At 45.8% G+C, this 18686-nt stretch overlaps 1 protein-coding gene across 3 annotated transcripts in view; it reads right to left on the bottom strand.

Annotated features, from left to right (window-relative positions):
• Positions 1–18686, bottom strand: part of acss1 (acyl-CoA synthetase short chain family member 1) — a 102163-nt gene that overhangs the window by 50634 nt on the left and 32843 nt on the right. For 2 of the 3 annotated variants that reach the window (XR_014597991.1, XM_084021635.1), the window contains exons 4-7: positions 13186–13361; positions 7904–8056; positions 4698–4845; positions 361–498 (exon numbers count right to left, since the gene is read on the bottom strand). Coding sequence is in view for 2 of the 3 variants with exons in the window: in XM_084021635.1 (XP_083877761.1) it covers positions 361–498; positions 4698–4845; positions 7904–8056; positions 13186–13361 (615 nt within the window). In the remaining variant the exon portion in view is untranslated. The remainder of the gene's footprint in view (positions 1–360; positions 499–4697; positions 4846–7903; positions 8057–13185; positions 13362–18686) is intronic. The other variant, XM_084021636.1, reaches the window with a different exon arrangement.

The raw sequence follows: 18686 nt of genomic DNA, 5'->3' as shown, positions 1-18686 counted from the left end.
TACCTGTTTATATCTACATATGGAGAGGGCCCTCTTTACAGAGTCTGCCATGTTTCTACAGGAGCCCAGAAGGTTTCAAAATGAACTTCCATTTTCACAGGATTAGGTAAAAATTGTGATTAACGTTACTTGACTAACTAATGAGTCGTTGTTGACTATCAACACTAACGACTGACATTACTCACGACTGATGGAACAAAACTTTTACATTTAGTTTGACATAGTACACTAACAGTCATCCCCTGAACTAAATTCTTGTTTGTTTGACCCGTCCACCTGCCCTCCCTCCCTCCGTGTCCTGACCAAGTGGCATTATTTGACACCTTGTCAGTGAGAACGGGTTTAAGGATTATGTGGTACCTGATCCCAGCGTCCTCAGAGACGAGCGGTCATACTTCTTCACCCAGCTCTCGTCATACTTAAGCAGCAGACGCAGAGCCGTCGGAGCCCCATAGAACTGGGTGATCCTCAGACGCTGAACAGTCTCCCAGTACCTGCCTGAAGGAGCACAAACACATGGACACACACACACACACAGATTCCAACTGAAGCTTTGGTGTCTTAAGCCCTGCAGGTATTTGGTATAAAGTATTGGACATGTTAACATGTTGACCTGATGATTGTGCCTAATGAAAAGTCAAGAAAGTCAAATTTGAGCAGTGTGTAAGGTATGAAGGTATTATTGGTGCAATAGGTTTGAGCACCTGTAACAATGTAATTTGTAGTTGTGACAGTGATTGTGTATGTGTATCAGTAAATTTGAGATCACAAAGTTTTGTACTTGTAGATATTTTTTCTCTCCAAAAATACAACACAACACTTACACGTACACCAATTCTAAATTACAGGTGCACAAATCCCTTAATCACAGATTAAAAAACTGACACGCTCACATTTTTGCTCCTATTGTTGTAGTATATATGGTGCAAAACATATTTGTGTACCTGTATCAAACAATGTGAAGTTGTGGACAAAATTTGAATATTGAATATTGCACCAATAATACCTTCATAGTAAGGCTTTTAAGTTGCTGACCACGAAATTAGAGCATTTCTGTTACCTCCACACGGCTCTCAACATGGTGACGGCTGAGCTGGCTGAAAGCGGCACAGTGTAATTAGCTAATGGTAGTAGGAGCTGATGGTGCAGTTAACCGGGCTAGCAGCTAACAGCGAATGGTTCTAGCAGCTAAGGAGGCAGATAATGGTACTAGCAACTAACGGTGTAAACAGCTAACAGTGAAAAGAGCTAATTATGCAAACAGATAATGGTACAAACAGCTAAGAGTTCTAGAAGCTAATGATGCAAACAGCTAGTGGTACTATCAGCTAATTGTTATAACAGCTTACGTTGCTAATAGTGCTATCAGTGCTTACAGAGCTAACAGTGTTTACCTGAGGGGGGACCGGAGGGTGGGTGCTACGCTTCCATGATGTCTGTCTGGGATGGCATTCTCAGCTGTAACAGCCATAAGAGAGCAGTCCAGATGGTTGGCCGTGAGCTAGCCAGGAGGGCAATGTCACACGTGCTAACATGTGCTAACATGCACTAAAGGCACGAGGCCAGCTGGCTATGTCAACACAGCAAAGAGAAGTTCTGATAATGATGCACATAGAGGGAGAGCAACTTCATTCTTTATGACATAAATGACTCAAGAGAACGATTAAAATCCGGCAAGATATGAAAAAGTGAGCCACTTGATGATGGCGGCACATGGACAGATTACAAATCAATGATCAACCAGGCAATCATGTGGATTCAAGCAGACATGGAGTGCTTGATGTTGCTCTGCTCTTGAATGAGGAGGAGGAAAAAAAGATATAAATACAAAATAGGTGGTTCTGTGCATCCTCAGGGAGGTGTTTCAGGCGTGACCAGGTGGGAGGAGGCCACGGGAAGACCCAGCACTAGGTGGAGAGATTATATCTCCACACTGGCCTGGGAATGCCTTGGGATCGCCCAGTCAGAGTTGGCTGATGTGGCCGGGAAAGGGAAGTTTGGGGTCCCCTGCTAAAGCTGCTGCCCCCACGAGCTGACACTGATAAGCGGTTGAAGATGCCATGCCATGCCATAAAAAAATACATACTGAAAAAATATATAGTTCATCGGAATAACCACTAATATCAACCTTTAATTGTTAGTTCCTACGTCATCTACCACCATCAAAAAACAGCAAAGAAGTGGTTAATAGTAAAGCCCACCTCTTGCTCTATTTCATTGGCTGCCTGGGCCAATTGTGACATTGATGACTTTAATGTGCATCTAAAGACCGCAAGAAAAACAAGACATAAGAGAGGAGCGCATGCCAGCCACGTCGTACCATGGGAAAACAATGGTTAGCATTGTTAGCATTAATTGTAGCATTAATGGTAGCGTTAATGGTAGCGTTAATAGTAGCATTAATGGTAGCGTTAATGGTAGCGTTAATAGTAGCGTTAATAGTAGCGATGCATCTTGGTGTGATTGGCCCGTTGAGCCCTTGAAGTCTGTTCAGTAATCCATCCTTGGCAAGGTATTATTTCAAATGATCTCTGTCTTTGTGCTGAGCTCCCATATGAATGTCTGTCCTGATCAAACAACAACAAACAGGTCTAAGGTCAAGTCCACATCACAGCAAGGTTACCTTGTGGAGTCTTCCTGCTCCGTGGAAACCCAACAATAAAAAATAATATGATAGCAAAACGATAGAGGGGAGATAAAGTGGCAGCTGAAGGTAATAACCAACATGAACAACATTAATGGGTAACTAAGATATTCTGTCACACAAATAATTATAACCTGTTATTATCTCAGGCATCCTTCCTTTGAAGACCAAATGCGTCATATCGGCTGAGACAAGGCTGTCCCATTTCGAAGACTCCTTCAAATGCAGTCCAGAAATGAGGCCTTCTCTTCCTGATTCAGAGGATCCAACTGGATCCTTCACGGCCCAACCTATCCCAAGATTCATTGTGAGCCGCTTAATCAACATATTTATCGATCCTACGTGTTTGAGGTGAATAATGACAGGACGATTACGTTAGTGTTAAATTTTAAATAGGAAATTGTATAAATTATAATTTAAAAATTCAGCCATATTAACTACATTAACTAGTTAACATTCCTTTTAGCTAAAAGTACACAGCTTAACCCATCTTAATTTAATTTTTATTTAATTTACCTGAAAATGGTTATCTCTCAGCATGAGATACAGTATATCATGAAACATATCCTCCATCATAATATAAAATTGAAAATAAATATGATTCTCTGGCTCCATTTAATCAGATAACATTAGCTTTGCTCTTTCTTGTCAACTGTAGCTGGTTGCTCGGCAATGACAAGACGGTGACACAAACAGGTAATCCTGTTGACCAGAGCAGCCGAAGGATGTGGGAAGGATGTGAATTGGGACACAACTGATGTAATTTCATGTGAGTTTGAGCGACGTGGTTTAACTTCTGCAAAATGTTTAAACATTTAGAAGCTTTATAACTTTAACACTGCAGGCAGCAATGTCATTATCAATGCCAAGGTTATAGTGAAGTAATAAAGAGAACACATACTGTACATTCTTATGTGTGCATATTTAACTCAAACTGAAGGATTATGCTGTGTTCACACCAAATGCAAAGCTAATTTTCACCTTGCGTTAGTTGGAGTGTGGGATCATTTGTGTTTATTCGCATCAGGGGCTTACCCCCATGTAGACCCCAACAACGTTTCATCCATCAGGGCTGAAATCACCACTATTGCTGCTCTGCATGTTGAAGCCCCAGATACACCAAGAAAACCAAACACCGTCCTGTCTGAGGTCATGAAATCATCCAGAGGTGCTTGTGGATTTCACCAAGCTGGATTCACTGGATCTAGCAAAACACCTGTCTGCTGGTTTACCACAGGAACCCAGAATAAAATATTTCGTTTTGATTTAATTTCAATAACCAGATGAAAAAGATGCTGAAGTAACTCCATAGTGATGGTGATCAGTAAAAAGTCTGACGTCATGCTTTGTTAGGTCTGTCTGCAAGACCACAAGCTAACTACTTTTAAAATGCGTGTTTTCTGAATGGAGTCTGGTAGATGGGTGCAAGGCTATGCTAACATTGTAGCTGCTCCATCAACACTCCAAATAAGGTAATCTAGACATAAATACAGCAGCAACCTTGTTGTGTGGACCACAGACAGTCTGGTCTGGTCTCTGGACTAATGTTAGCTACCATCTAGACCTCTTGGGGACCACGGACAGTCTCTGGTTTCTCCACATAGTCTGGTCTGGTCTCTGGACTAATTTAAGCTACCATCTAGAACTCTTGGGGACCACAGACAGTCTCTGGTTTCTCCACATAGTCTGGTCTGGTCTCTAGACTAATGCAAGCTATTATCGTAGACCTCTGAGGGACCACAGACAGTCTCTGGTTTCTCCACATAGTCTGGTCTGGTCTCTGGACTAATGTGAGCTACTATCGTAGACTTCTGGGGGACCACAGACAGTCTCTGGTTTCTCCACATAGTCTGGCCTGGTCTCTGGACTAATGTAAGCTGTTACCGTAGACCTCTGGGGGACCACAGACAGTCTTTGGTTTCTCCATATAGTCTGGTCTGGTCTCTGGACTAATGTAAGCTATTATCCTAGACCTCTGGGGGACCACAGACAGTCTCTGGTTTCTCCACATAATCCTTTTGCACAGGAGTGTTTCTCTAGTTCTGGATCTTACCTGGGTCTGGGTACACAGGTGTGCTCTCAAACAGTACGGTGGTGGCGCCATTACACAGTGGGCCGTACACCACGTAGCTGTGTCCTGTTATCCAGCCGACGTCCGCCACACAGCCGAACACATCACCATCCTGGTAGTCAAAGACGTACTGAAGGAATCACACGACACAAAATTCACATTAATTATTACATGAATTATTTGTGGTGACTTAACGTTTATAGGAAGGACAAAATGTATCAGTAAAGTCAGGCGAGAGCGTTCTGTCCTCTCATTGGTCAGATGTGTCACGTGGTGGGTCCTGAAGAAGCTCAGATATCAAGAAGCTAGCCCAGGTCAGAAACTCAGCCCAATTTCAAGAAAGAACAAGCAGCCATGATTGGTCTAGGCAATGTGTTGTCTGTCGTATCTCTCTCTTTATGACTCTAAAATCACCTGATCTGACCAAGTGACCATGCTAATATGCTACATGACAGATCCCATTTTTCACTGTAGCGTTTCTGGTCTGATGGACTCTAAATGAACCATAATGTACTAAATGAACATCATGCTGGATTGAAGAGGAGTTGAAACTAGAGATTGAGACCATAAACTCAAGTTTACAATGTTTACTAAGATAATACATCAAGATTGATGCAATCAGATTTATTTCTCCAACCAGAGGCATCGCCCCCTGATGGCCAGTAGAGAGAGTGCAAGTTTAAGACACTTCAGGATTGGCTTCACTTCTCAGAACCAGAGGTTGCTGCCTGGGGAATAATAAATAAAGTACTTATGGTTTGGATATTTTTACATAGCTTCATTCTTCCCAAAGCTCACCACTGTATACCCTTCACATTAAAGGAGGCTGCTTCATTCAACTGTGAGTGTGAACAATCACAACGTGTAGGAGCCAGACTCAAACTGGGCCCTCCATTTATTCTCAAACTAGCTGCTAACAACACATCCTAGCATGCGAAGTGCAGCTGGCTACAGGAGCCTGTTTAGCTTAAACCTGCAGAGTTCACCTTGTAATTTAGTCAACAACGAGATCAGATAAGGTTCCCAACAACCGGAACTGATCCAGGACCTGTTTGTGCCTGAGGTGGTTTTGGTCCATAGCTGAGTACGACTGCAGTGTTCAGATAAGCTCATAACCAACCAGTCTGACTCGTACAAAAAAAGAGCTTTTATTATTAAACAGCTGTCTCTTATGATCAGTCAGTGTTCCTAACTTAGGTATCATCATAAACACAAGAAGCATTCCTGTCTGACGAGTCCTTGAGGACTTTCTGTTTAGTGAACAGTGAATGTTAGAAGCAACCAGGGACCCGTTCCAGAGAGCAGGTTTTCCTGAAACTCGGAGTTTGTTAAGCCTGAGAAGAGGGATACTCTGAGTTTTCCGTTCCAGAAAGAGAGTGAACTCAACTTTTAGGTCAGTTACCATAGTAACATACTCTGTGAACCTAACCTGCTCGCTGGCAGGTTTGCTTCAACATACCCTGAGTATCTCCTACATGTCTCCGCCTATTTCCAGAATCTGAACCAACTCTGTAAAAAAAATGGTGTCCTTTCCTTGTCAGCCTAATCGATATGGAAATAAAAATGATTCTAGCAGCTTTACATTGGGAGATGATTTTGATTACTTAGAAGGAAATTACAGTTTTTCCTACCGATCACATATCTAAACAATATTCTCCGACATTTTCAACATTTCATATCGCGGATATAATCCAGATTCTTTGCAGGGCTCTTTCGATTTTTTGCGAATGGGAGTTTTCTGAAAAATGACATTTCTTTGTTGAAATAAACGCTTATATTTACTGTTTAATATGTGAAATATGATTAAAATCATATGCCTTAATCTATGTATTTGTGCAATATTCTTATGCTTAATTTTCAGCTGAAGGCACTTTCTTTTTGTGCCTGGTGGGTTTACACCTAGGGCTAACCTTTACACCACCTGAAAATGAGTGTTTGTTCATTGCGCTACTTTGTGTACTACAGGTGTTGAACCCCTATCGCCTGCACCATAGGCAGCATCGTTAACCATTACACCAGTGCCTCTCTGCGATTCCACCGTTTCATTCACTTATACGCCGGCAGGCACGCGCGTAACTCAGAGTTTACATACTCAGAGTTGATTGAACTAATTCAGAACAGCTGTTCTGGAACCGAAAACTCAGAGTTGGTTGACTCAGAGTTCAGGGTTAGGTTCAGAGTTGGTTGAGCCTGCTTTCTGGAACGGGCCCCAGGAGTTGTTTTGATCATAAACTAAATGACTGAAGAGACAACGTGAGGCGCCCAGCAACACTTCCCCCCCCCCCCCCCTCTCTCTCTCTCTCTCTCTCTCACACACGCTTTGTGTCTCTCGTTCTGGCATGGACCCAACAGTCCTCGTCTTTTTCAGATAAACCAGCTTTTGTTCTGTTGTTTCATCCAAACAAGCAGCGAGCCAAAAAGGAAAAAAAGCCGAGCTGCTAAGCTGCTTTAGAAATTAGCACTGATAAATATTTGCTTATTATGGTTTATGTTTTTATTCAATTATCGTGATAAACATCATGTCAATCTCTGCAAACACACACACACACACACAGAAACACAGAAAACAGATGTTTCTGTTTGTCAATCATCAACAAAAAGCTAATTTAAAGCTTCAGAGGCAAATTTTCTGCCAGGCTGCATCCTCATCCTCCTCCTCTTCCTCACTCTCAGGAAAAAACAGCAGAGCTTCTGTTCTTGTATAATTGCCTCCTTTGTCTGTACGACCTCATTAAAACACCAACATGAGCTGAATCACAAACAAAGTGCTCTACTGGCAAATAACTGCACTCATGTTTGGAAAAATAAATTGGTCTTGTTCCTCTCATCTCTCTGAGACATGGAGGGAGGAAAGAAGATTAAAGGAAAGGAGGGAAGGATGTCAGGAAGGAAAGAAGATGATAAGAAAGGAGGTGAGGAGGTAACGAAAGAATACAAGTACAAGAATAAGAAAGAGGAGGTAGGGAGGACGAATAGGAGATGGGAAGGACTAAAAGAGGTAACAAGGTAGACCAGAAGGAGGTAGGGAAGGAAAGAAGGTGATAAGAGAGAAGGGAAGGAGGTAGCAATTGAGATGAGGGGGTAGGAAAAGAATAGCAGGAAGGAAAGGGTTAGGTTTGAAGAGCTCAGCCTTCTCTGCTAGGAAAGGTAGGTAGGAAAGCAAAGCTGGAGGTCAGGTGAGGTGGTACCTGGTGTGTGAGTGAGGAGTACAGCAGGTAACCAGCCTGAGTGTGAACGATGCCTTTAGGTTTGCCCGTACTTCCTGATGTGTACAGAAGAAACAGAAGATCTTCACTGTCCATAGGCTCCGCAGGACAGACAGGAGACTGAGAGGACATCACCTGGAACACACCACAGGTAACTGTAGTACTACTACTACTGATCATACTACTACTGCAGGACAGAGGGTAGTACTACTACTACTGATGATACGACTACTGCAGGACGGATGGTAGTACTACTACTACTGATGATGCTACTACTGCAGGACAGACGGTAGTACTACTGCTACTGATCATACTACTACTGCAGGACAGACGGTAGTACTACTACTACTACTACTGATGATACTACTACTGCAGGACAGACGGTAGTACTACTACTACTGATGATACTACTACTGCAGGACAGATGGGAGACTGCAAGGACATCACCTGTAACACCACAGGTAACTGTAGTACTACTACTACTGATGATACTACTACTGCAGGACAGACGGTAGTACTACTACTACTGATCATACTACTACTGCAGGACGGATGGTAGTACTACTACTACTGATGATACTACTACTGCAGGACAGACGGTAGTACTACTACTACTGATGATACTACTACTGCAGGACAGACGGGAGACTGCGAGGACATCACCTGTAACACCACAGGTAACTGTAGTACTACTACTACTGATGATACTACTACTGCAGGACAGACTGGAGACTGAGAGGACATCACCTGTAACACACCACAGGTAACTGTAGTACTACTACTACTGATGCTATTACAACTACTGCCAAAACTGATACTATTACTATTAGTATTGATACTACTGCGACTGATACTATTGATACTATTACTACTACTGATACTATTGCTACAACTAGTGGGGGGGGTTAGCTCAGGAGGTATAGTGGGTTGGCTGGCAACCAGTTCGATCCCCGGCTCCTCCTAGCTGAGTGCCTGGTGTCCCTGAGCAAGACACCTCACCCTAATTGCTCCTGACGAGCTGGCTGTCACCCTGCGTGGTTGACTCCGTGGTTGACGCCGTCTGTGTGTGAATGGGTGAATGTCAGTCATTACTGTAAAGCGCTTTGGATAAAAGCGCTATATAAATGGGGACCATATAACAAACCACTGATATTATTGATACTACTACTGCTGACACTAAAACTCGTCGGACACGTCCACCTCCATCCTGCTCTCCTGGGCTCCTGGGTGCTCGTCCTCCTCGTCAGAGGAGGGGTCCTCGGAGCTGACAGCATTCTCCTCAGAATCGTTGCTAGACGGTCTGGGGGAGGAGGTGGCTGAGGAGGCCGACCCCGAGGCTTGGGAATGCAGCCGGTCCTGGTGGGGTGATCCGGATGCTCCAGATGGAATCTTCTGATGAGGGCCATATCCAGTGCATCACTTGCTGGAACCCAGGACCTCGTCTCGGGACCTTAGCCCTCCCACTCCACCAGGTAATGAATCCCTCTGCCGTGCCGACGGGACCCTTGGAGGCGGCAGAACATGTAGGTGGGTCCCCCGCCGATGAGGTGAGGGGGAGGAGGTGTCATGGGAACCAAGGAACTCTCATGAACCGGCCTGACCTTGGAGACGTGGAAGGTGGGATGAACCTGCAGGGACCGGGGGAGCTTGAGCCGCACAGCCGCTGGGTTGATGGCCTTTTCGACCTCGAAGGGCCCGATGAACCGTGGGGCCAGCTTCTTGGATTTCCCCCTCAGGGGGTGGAGGGCAGCATGGGCCTGGCCCCAGGTCTGACTACACCGGTGGATGAAGGCTTGGACCGATGGGCAGGAAGCCTCTCTCTCCAGAGCCGGGAACAGAGGTGGCTGGAAGCTGTAGGAGCATTGGAAGGGGGAGAGGTCCATGGCAGAGCTGGTCAGGGTGTTGTGGGCGTATTCCACCCACAGGAGTCGTTCAGACCAGGATGCTGAGACGTCATGCAGCGAAGAGCCGTCTCCATCTCTTGGTTCTTCTGCTCTGTCTGGCCGTTGGACTGGGGGTGATATATACGTTGTGAGTGTGGCGAGTGTGGTCCGTCCATACCAGAAACGGTAGCTTCATCCCTCGAGCCAGTGTCGCCACTCCTCCAAGGCCAACTTGACTGCGAGAAACTCTCTGTTGCCAATGTCATAATTTCTCTCGGCCGGGGTCAACTCGCCTGGAGAAAAATGCGCAGGGGTGTAGCTTCTGGTCGGTGGCGGCCCTCTGGGATAGAACCCCCGACTCCCACATTGGAGGCATCCACCTCGACCACGAACTGCCATTCAGGACCCGGCATGACCAGAATAGGGGCCGAGGTGAACTGTGTCTTAAGGGCCCGGAAGGCATCCTGGGCGGCCGATGTCCACCGGAAGGGCACCTTTGAGGATGTGAGGGCCCATGAGGGGGCCAACGTGCTGTATCCTCCGGCAAAAGTTGTCAAACCCCAGGAACCGTTGAAGCTGCTTGCGGGAGTCCGGGACAGGCCAGGCAGTGATGGCGGAGACCTTGGCGGGGTCCATCTGCACGGTACCCCTCCCTACAATGTACCCCAGGAAGTAGACAGATAGGCCATGGAACTCGCACTTCTTCATCTTGACCGAAGTGCATCACCAGGTACTCATAGTGGCTGGAGGGGGTGTTAAACGGCATCTTCCATTCATCCCTTTGCAGATCCGGACCAGATGATAGGCGTTACATAGGACAAACTTAGTGAAGATAGTGGCGCCTTCCAGGACCTCAAAGGTGTATACGATGAGAGGTAGAGAATAGCGATTCTTTATTGTAATGCTGTTCAGCCCTTAATCATTGATGCACGGGTGAAGCATCTTATCCTTCTTGGACACGAAGAAGAACCCAGCTCCTGCCGGGGACAATGAGGGGCGGATGATGCCCGCCGCCAGAGAGTCGTTTATATTGGAGATTGATGCCGGAGTCATAAGGTCTATGCGGAGGAAGAGATGTAGCCTTGGCCTTGCTGAACACCTCCCTGAAGTCCAGGTATTCGACAGGGACCCCCAACACCTCGGATGCGGTACTGGAGAAGGGGGCGACGACGGAGCCAGTGGAACCCTAGCAGGAGCGGATGGCGAGGAGACTGCAGGATGAGAAACTGGACAGTCTCATGGTGGTTGCCCGAGAGAGGCATGCGGATGGGTACTGTCTGGTGAGTGTCTTCATCAGATGGCCATCCAAGGCCTTGATGGGAACCGAACAGGGCAGGAGAACTCGGTCGACCCCCAGCTGTAGTGCTAGGTCTTCGTCCATAATGTTCACGTCTGAACCAGAATCTATGAGCGTGACAAGAGTCTGAGAGCCCTGAAGCAACAGTAGTTGGGCTTGGCACAGGGTACGTAGATTGGAGGAGGATTTGGATGTGTGGCTCACCAGGACCTCCTCCTTCACTGTTGAGCCTGGGTTTTTACTGGACACTTGGAGGCGAAGTCTCCCCCTTGGCCACAGTAGAGACAGAGGTTCCCTACGCAGCGTCTCTCTCTCTCTCTCCTCAGGGGTGAGGCTGTCCCGGCCGACCTGTATGGGCTCGAACTCGCTCGTCGGTTGATCTGCAGGCGGAGATGACGGCTGGAGGGGAGCTCATGGGGGTTGATCGGACGTCCATCCAAACGCCTCTCCCATCGTCTGGCCTGGATGCGTTTGTCACTGCGGGAAGCCAGCTTGATGACACGTGAGAGACCAACTCATCCTTGATGTAGTCCGCTAGCCCCAGAAGAAAAACGTTGACTTGGGCTGGTTGGCGTAGTCGACCACAGAGCGGGACCCTTGGCTGACCCCCCCGGAAACCACCTGAAGGGTATGGACCTCCAATGCAAGTCCGAACACCCTGCGAAGCTCGCTGGCGAAGTTCTGGAAGGAGGAGCAGGCTGGCGTGCATCGTCAGATGGTTTATGGTGAATGCCACCCTGGCTTTCTCCAAGGCAAAGGTGTTGGGCTGGAGGGAGAAGAGGTTGGAACAGTTTGTGAATAATGGGTTGCAGCCCTCCACATCACCGGCGAGGCTCCGAGATGGGGCCCCGCTGAGTTGGAGCCAGTGGGGGTGGTGCCGGGGGGGCTGTCTGAGCGAGGTCAGTGATGAGCTGCTGGACCTGGATGACTAGTGCTGTGAACCTGTGCTCTTGGTTCGTCGCTGCTTGTCGAACCTCAGCTGCCACATGGCGTTGGAGCCAGGTCTCCACCTGGCCCAGGCGTGCCAGTGAATCGGCAGTGGGTGGTGGGTCCATGTCTTGCCAGATTGTACTGTAATTGGTGCGGAAGAGGACCCAAATGCAGCACACAGACAGTCAGTAATGACTTTTATTACACACTTGAGTACCGGACAGTTCAAAGGTGACTGAACTTGCTTTAGGGAATGATATGAAACGTCCAGGGGGAACACGCCATGGAAGGCGACAGGAAACAGTACGACAGGCAGCGTGTGTGGCGAAGGCAGCTGGCCAACACACGTGAACAGTTTCTTGTCTGCGCACAGTGCCGTGAATGCGGCTGGTGATCCGTGTGGCTGGCGTAGCACACCGCCACAGAGGAGGTCGCAGGGCTGGGTCCAGTGTAATGCGGTTCACAGAACCGAGCAGGTGGAAGACAGGCGGAGAGCAGGCAAAATCCGTTGTCGAGGCCGGAAAGCTGGGTTGAACGCCGGGACTGAGACAGAGCAGACAGGTTGTGGACAGGCAGGGTCGATACCGGGTAATCTGTCCGAGAAAGTTTGTCTGAGAGACTAGTACTGGGGACATAGAACAATCTGGCAATGAGTGCAGGGTGAAGAGGAGTATATATACCCGGCTGATTAGTGATCAGCAGCAGCTGCGGTGAACAGGTGAGTGGAGGTGAGCTGATTAGGGGGCTTGGCAGGCCGGTGATGGTGCACTGATCATGACAGATACTACTACTAATATTAATACTTTTGATACTTATACATATACTACTACTTCTTCTACTACTACTGCTACTTCTACTACTTCTAATTTATATACTGATACTATTGATTCTAATACTACCAATACTATTGATAATACTACTAATGACACTATTGATAGTACTAATAGTACTAGAAAATACACTACTATTACTCCTTCTACCACTGATACTACAACCATTACTAATGATACTAATGACACTACTGCTCCTCAGAAGAAGAATAGTGCATTTCTTAATCTATGAATCACATCTCATACTGGATACTAATCAGTTGTCTCCAACATCAATAAGTAAGGTATCATCTCTCAATCAGGTGTATTGATCATGTGTCTTACCTCCTCCAGGGGGACGTCCAGCGGTCCCATCACTGCAGGGTTTTCTGTCCTCTGCGAGACTAAAACATGTTGGACAGTTGGACAGGTCTTGACTGCTCCATCCACAGCAGCTTTCAGGTTGATGAGTCGGCCGCCCCTCACACACTGATTACATGTGACCACAGCTTTACACTGGGCTGTGAACACAACAAAACCTTGTTAATTACACTGGCCTGTGAACACAACAACATCTGTTTAATTTCACTGGGCTGTGAACACAACAAAACTGTGTTAATTACACTGGGCTGTGAACACAACACACGCATGGTTAATCACACTGGGCTGTGAACACAACACACACCTGGATAATTACACTGGGCTGTGAACACAACACACACCTTGTGAACCACGCCTGAGGGGTATTCCATCAAACTCGCTAAGCGCAAAGCCAGGCTAATTTCGATAAGCCTCACTACCTTTAGCGAGAGTTGCGTTCCATCAACGTGACTTGAGGCACTCTCCGCTAAGTAACCATGGGAATTTATCCGACCAAACTAGCCTGCCCCGGGGCAGGCTAACCATCAGGCTTACTTTAGTGGGGGTATCAGAGAAGTCCGTCTGTCGGAAACAACTGTACCAGCAGAAGGTTCCGCCAAGCCTAGTCCTCATGATTTCGTCATGTGAAAGACCAAAAATTACCAAAATTACATATATGAAGTACAAACAGACTATATTTTCATCAAGCGTCTAAGAATACATGCTTGCAATTAAAAAAATATGAATAAATTGTTTATTTTGTTTAAGAACGACTGGCCATATCATTGTCTAATGCTCCCAGTTGGGTGAGTGGTGATGCACCTGCCCTTGAATGTGGGCATGGCAGGTTCACATCCCGGCGAAGACATCTCATGTGGTTTTTTTTTTTTTTTTGCCTGTATAATTGTCTTTAGATCAGAGAATTAGACCAACATTTTACCTTAACTATGATAAATATGTCATACAATTTCCCCAGAACTAAAATATAACAGAACCAAATAAGCAAAAACATGATAGGCATAAAGATGTTATTATTAATAGCATGATATAGATCCCAATGACAAAGGCATTGCTGCTTGCAATTTTCAGCCACATAAATTCCTTTCAGGTGAGTTCATTAATAGGTTCATTGAATGTGTTCATTGAATTGTTGAGATAAATGAGTTGGTCAATGTAGATGCATTTACTAGGCCTATCTAAAAAAAAGAGAGAGGGAGAGAGAGAGAGAGAGAGAGAGTGTTCAGGCCAAAGAAAGAAGTTTCACAAAGTTCGATAGTCGGGAATTGAACCGTGGCCGGCCGCGTGCAAAGCCGACGCGTTACCACTACACTATCCTCACGTTTGAGAAATTGTTGTCAGTATTATATTAGAACATGTTACTCTTAACGGTACTTCCGTATTTAATCGCTCGGCAATTCTGCCCAAGCAGCCTCGCGATTTTTATTTATCACTACAGTATTCCCTTTATTGGTTATGATGGGTTTGTACTCCTCGTACAGTTCCATCAATAATTTTTTCTCTGGTCTTTTCTGCCATTTTCTCGATGATTCGACATTCACGGTTCTGGTCTGGCTTCATATCCCGTGAACGGCGTAACACACGACAACTTTAACCTGGCTTGAATTAGCCTCAACAAGGCGCGGCTGAAATGCGTAAATGGAATGGGTTTAGCCGCAAGTGGAAGTTGGCGTTAGTTCTAACCAGGCTTAACCAGGTAAGCGCCGCTTTAATTAGCGAGTTTTGCTACTTTGCTACTCGCTTTGCACGCGGCCGGCCACGGTTCAATTCCCGACTATGGAAGTGTGTGAAACTTATTTCTTTGGCCAGAACTCTCTCTCTTTCTCTCTTTTTTTAGATAGGCCTAGTAAATGCATCTACATTGACCAACTCATGTATCTCAACAATTCAATGAACACATTCAATGAACCTATTAATGAACTCACCTGAAAGGAATTTATGTGGCTGAAAATTGCATGCAGCAATGCCTTTGTCATTGGGATCTATATAATAACATCTTTATGCCTATCATGTTTTTGCAAGTTATATTTGGGTTCTGGGGAAATTGTATGACATATTTATCATAGTTAAGGTAAAATGTTGGTCTAATTCTCTGATCTAAAGACAATTATACAGGCAAAAAAAAAAAATACACATGAGATGTCCTCACTGAGATGGGAACCTGCGATGCCCACATTCAAGGGCAGGTGCATCACCACTCACCCAACTGGGGACTTTAGATAATGATATGGCCAGTCGGTCTTAAACAAAATAAACGATGTATTCATATTTTTTTACTTCATATATGTAATTTTGGTAATTTTTGGTCTTTCACGTGACGAAATCACGAGGACTAGGCTTGGCGGAACCTTCTGCTGGTACAGTTGTTTCCAACAGACGGACTTCTCTGAAACCCCCGCTAAAGTAAGCCTGATGGTTAGCCTGCCCCGGGGCAGGCTAGTTTGGTCGGATAAATTCCCATGGTTACTTAGCGGAGAGTGCCTCAAGTCACGTTGATGGAACGCAACTCTCGCTAAAGGTAGCGAGGCTTATCGAAATTAGCCCGGCTTTGCGCTTAGCGAGTTTGATGGAATACCCCTCTGGTTAATTACACTGGGCTGTGAACAAAACACACACTTGAGGGGTATTCCACCAAACTTGTTAATTAAAGCGGCACCTGGTTAAGCCTGGTTATAACTAACACCAACTTCCACTTGCGGCTGAACCCATTCCATTAATGCATTTCAGCCATGCCTTGTTAAGGCTAATTCAAGTCAGGTTAACGTTGTCGAGTTTTACGCACGTTAACGGGATATAAAGCCAGCCCAGAACCATGAATGTCGAATCATCGAGAAAATGGCTGAAAAGACCAGAGCAAAAATTATTGATCGAACTGTACGAGGAGTACAAACCCATCATAACCAAAAAAGGGAATACTGTAGTGATAAATAAAATTTGCGAGGCTGCTTGGGCAAGAATTACCGAGCGATTAAATGCGTACCGTCAAGAGTAACATGTTCTAATATAATACTGATGAGGATTTCCTGAATGTGAGGATAGTGTAGAGGTAACGTGCCAGCTTTGCATGCGGCCGGCCAGGGTTCAATTCCTGACTATGGAAGTTTGTGAAATTTCTTTCTTTAGCCGGAACTGAGTTTTAGTGTGAAGTATTTCTCTCTCTCTCCCTCTCTTGATTGATTGATTGATTGATTGATTGATTGATTGATTGATTGATTGATTGATTGATTCATTTTAATGACCACACAGCCAGGCTGGTGGAATTTGTTGTCAGCTTGGTACAGGTTCCAACTTACAAAACATATAACACAGATATACATACAGACATACACACTACACAATACATAAGGGCCATGCTTAATCCTTAATGTTCAGAGTTCAGAAAGTTTATTGCAGTTGGGATGAAACTGTTTTTTAACCGGGATGTTCTGGAAGCAATTGTCCTGTAACGCCTCCCAGAGGGCAGTAGCTGGAAGGCATAGTGTGCAGGGTGAGTGGGGTCGGAGATGATTTTCCATGCTCTGCGTAGTGTCCATTTGTGGTAGAGTGAATCAAGGGATGGAAGGGGTGTGCCAATAATTTTGGATGCTCTATTTATGATGCGTTGTAGTTTCTTCCGGGAGAGTGAGTCTAGACTGCCGAACCAGACTGTGATGGAGAAGGTGAGGATGCTTTCTACGATGGCTGTGTAAAAGTGGAGCAGAAGATGGGACCTTACCCTGAACTTCTTGAGCTGACGGAGATGGAAAAGTCTTTGCTGGGCTTTTTTGTAGATGTGGTCTGCGTTTATTTTCCATTTGAGGTTATTGCTGATGTGGGTTCCAAGGAGTTTGAATGTGTCAGTGATGCAGATGGATTCACCTTTAATGAGCACAGGAGTTTTGGGGGATGGTTGGCGTCTTGGGTCGATGATGAGTTCTTTTGTTTTTGATGAGTTGAGTATGAGATCATGGTCTGTACACCAGGTCACTGCTTGGTTGATCTGTGCACGGTATTCTGTTTCTTGGTTGTTGGTGATGAGTCCTATGATGGTTGAGTCGTCCGCGTACTTGTACAGGTTGACAGAGCTGTGGTGGGATGTGAGCTTGTTTGTGTAAAGGGAGAATAGCCAGGGTGAGAGAACACAGCCTTGGGGTGTGCCTGTACTGAGGAAGAGAGGGGAGGATGTGGTATTTTTGATCTTCACCTTTTGTTGCCTGTTCCAGAGAAAGCTGTGAATCCAGTGACAGATGCATGGGTCGATGTTCATGTCCAGTAATGTATTGAATAGATTGGCCGGGTTTATTGTGTTGAATGCAGAGCTGAAATCCATGAACAGGATGCGGGCATATGTGTTGGCGGACTCCAAGTGGTTCAGAATGTGATGAGTTGCTAAGATGACGGTGTCTTCAACTGACCTGTTGGCTCTGTATGCAAATGATGGATGATAATGGTTTCTTTGAAGCAGTTGGGTACTGAGTTTTGGCAGAGGGAGGAGTTGAAGATGTTGGTAAAAACCCCAGCCAGCTCCGCAGCACAGTAGTGGAGAACGGAGGGGCTGATGTTATCTGGGCCGGGGGCTTTATTCCTCTTAATTCCCTTGAAGGTGCTCCTCACCTCCTCCTCGTAGATGGTGAAAGGGGGGGGAGGGAGGGGGTCTCCCTCTCTCTCTCTCTGACAATTGCATGCAGCAATGCCTTCGTCATTGGGATGTATAACATGCTATTAATAATAACATCTTTATGCCCATCATGTTTTTGCAAGTTATATTTGGGTTCTGGGGAATTTGTATGACATATTTATCATAGTTAAAGTAAAATGTTGGTCTAATTCTCTGATCTAAAGACAATTATGCAAGCAAAAAAAAAATGAGACATCCTCGTGGGGTTGTAAACCTCGGCTGCCCGCGTTTGGGGGCAGGTGCATCACCACTCACCCAACTGGGGGATGAACAACATGCAAAATACATGATTTAGAGAATAATATGGCCAGTCAGTGTTCAGGAAATAAACAATTTATTCATATTTTTTTTAATTGCAAGCATGTATTCTTAGACACTTGATGAAAATATAGTCTGTTTGTACTTCCATCCATCCATCCATTGTCTACCACTTATCCTGTATTCAGGGTCGCGGGGGGGGGGGGGGGGGGGGGGAGCCAATCCCAGCTGTCATTGAGGGAAGGTGGGGTACACCCTGGACAGGACACCAGTCCATCGCAGGGCCGACATGTAGAGACAGACAACCATTCACACCTACGGGTAATTTAGAGTCATCAATTAACCTATCCCCATCCTGCATGTCTTTGGACTGTGGGACGAAGCCGGAGAACCTGGAGAGAACCCACGCTCAAATGGGGAGAACATGCAAACTCCACACAGAAGGAACCCGGGGCCGACCTGGGAATCATCATCTCATCATCTCCTCCGCTGTTTCTATATTTTCTATATCTTTTTTAAAATCAGTATAGGCTATGGTAGTGTGTTCGACCAT

Source organism: Eutrigla gurnardus (genome assembly GCF_963514095.1).
Source record: "Eutrigla gurnardus genome assembly, chromosome: 11".
Taxonomy (NCBI): Eukaryota; Metazoa; Chordata; class Actinopteri; order Perciformes; family Triglidae; genus Eutrigla; species Eutrigla gurnardus.
The sequence above is the reverse complement of the archived record's forward strand: the minus strand, read 5'-3'. Positions and strand labels throughout refer to the sequence as shown.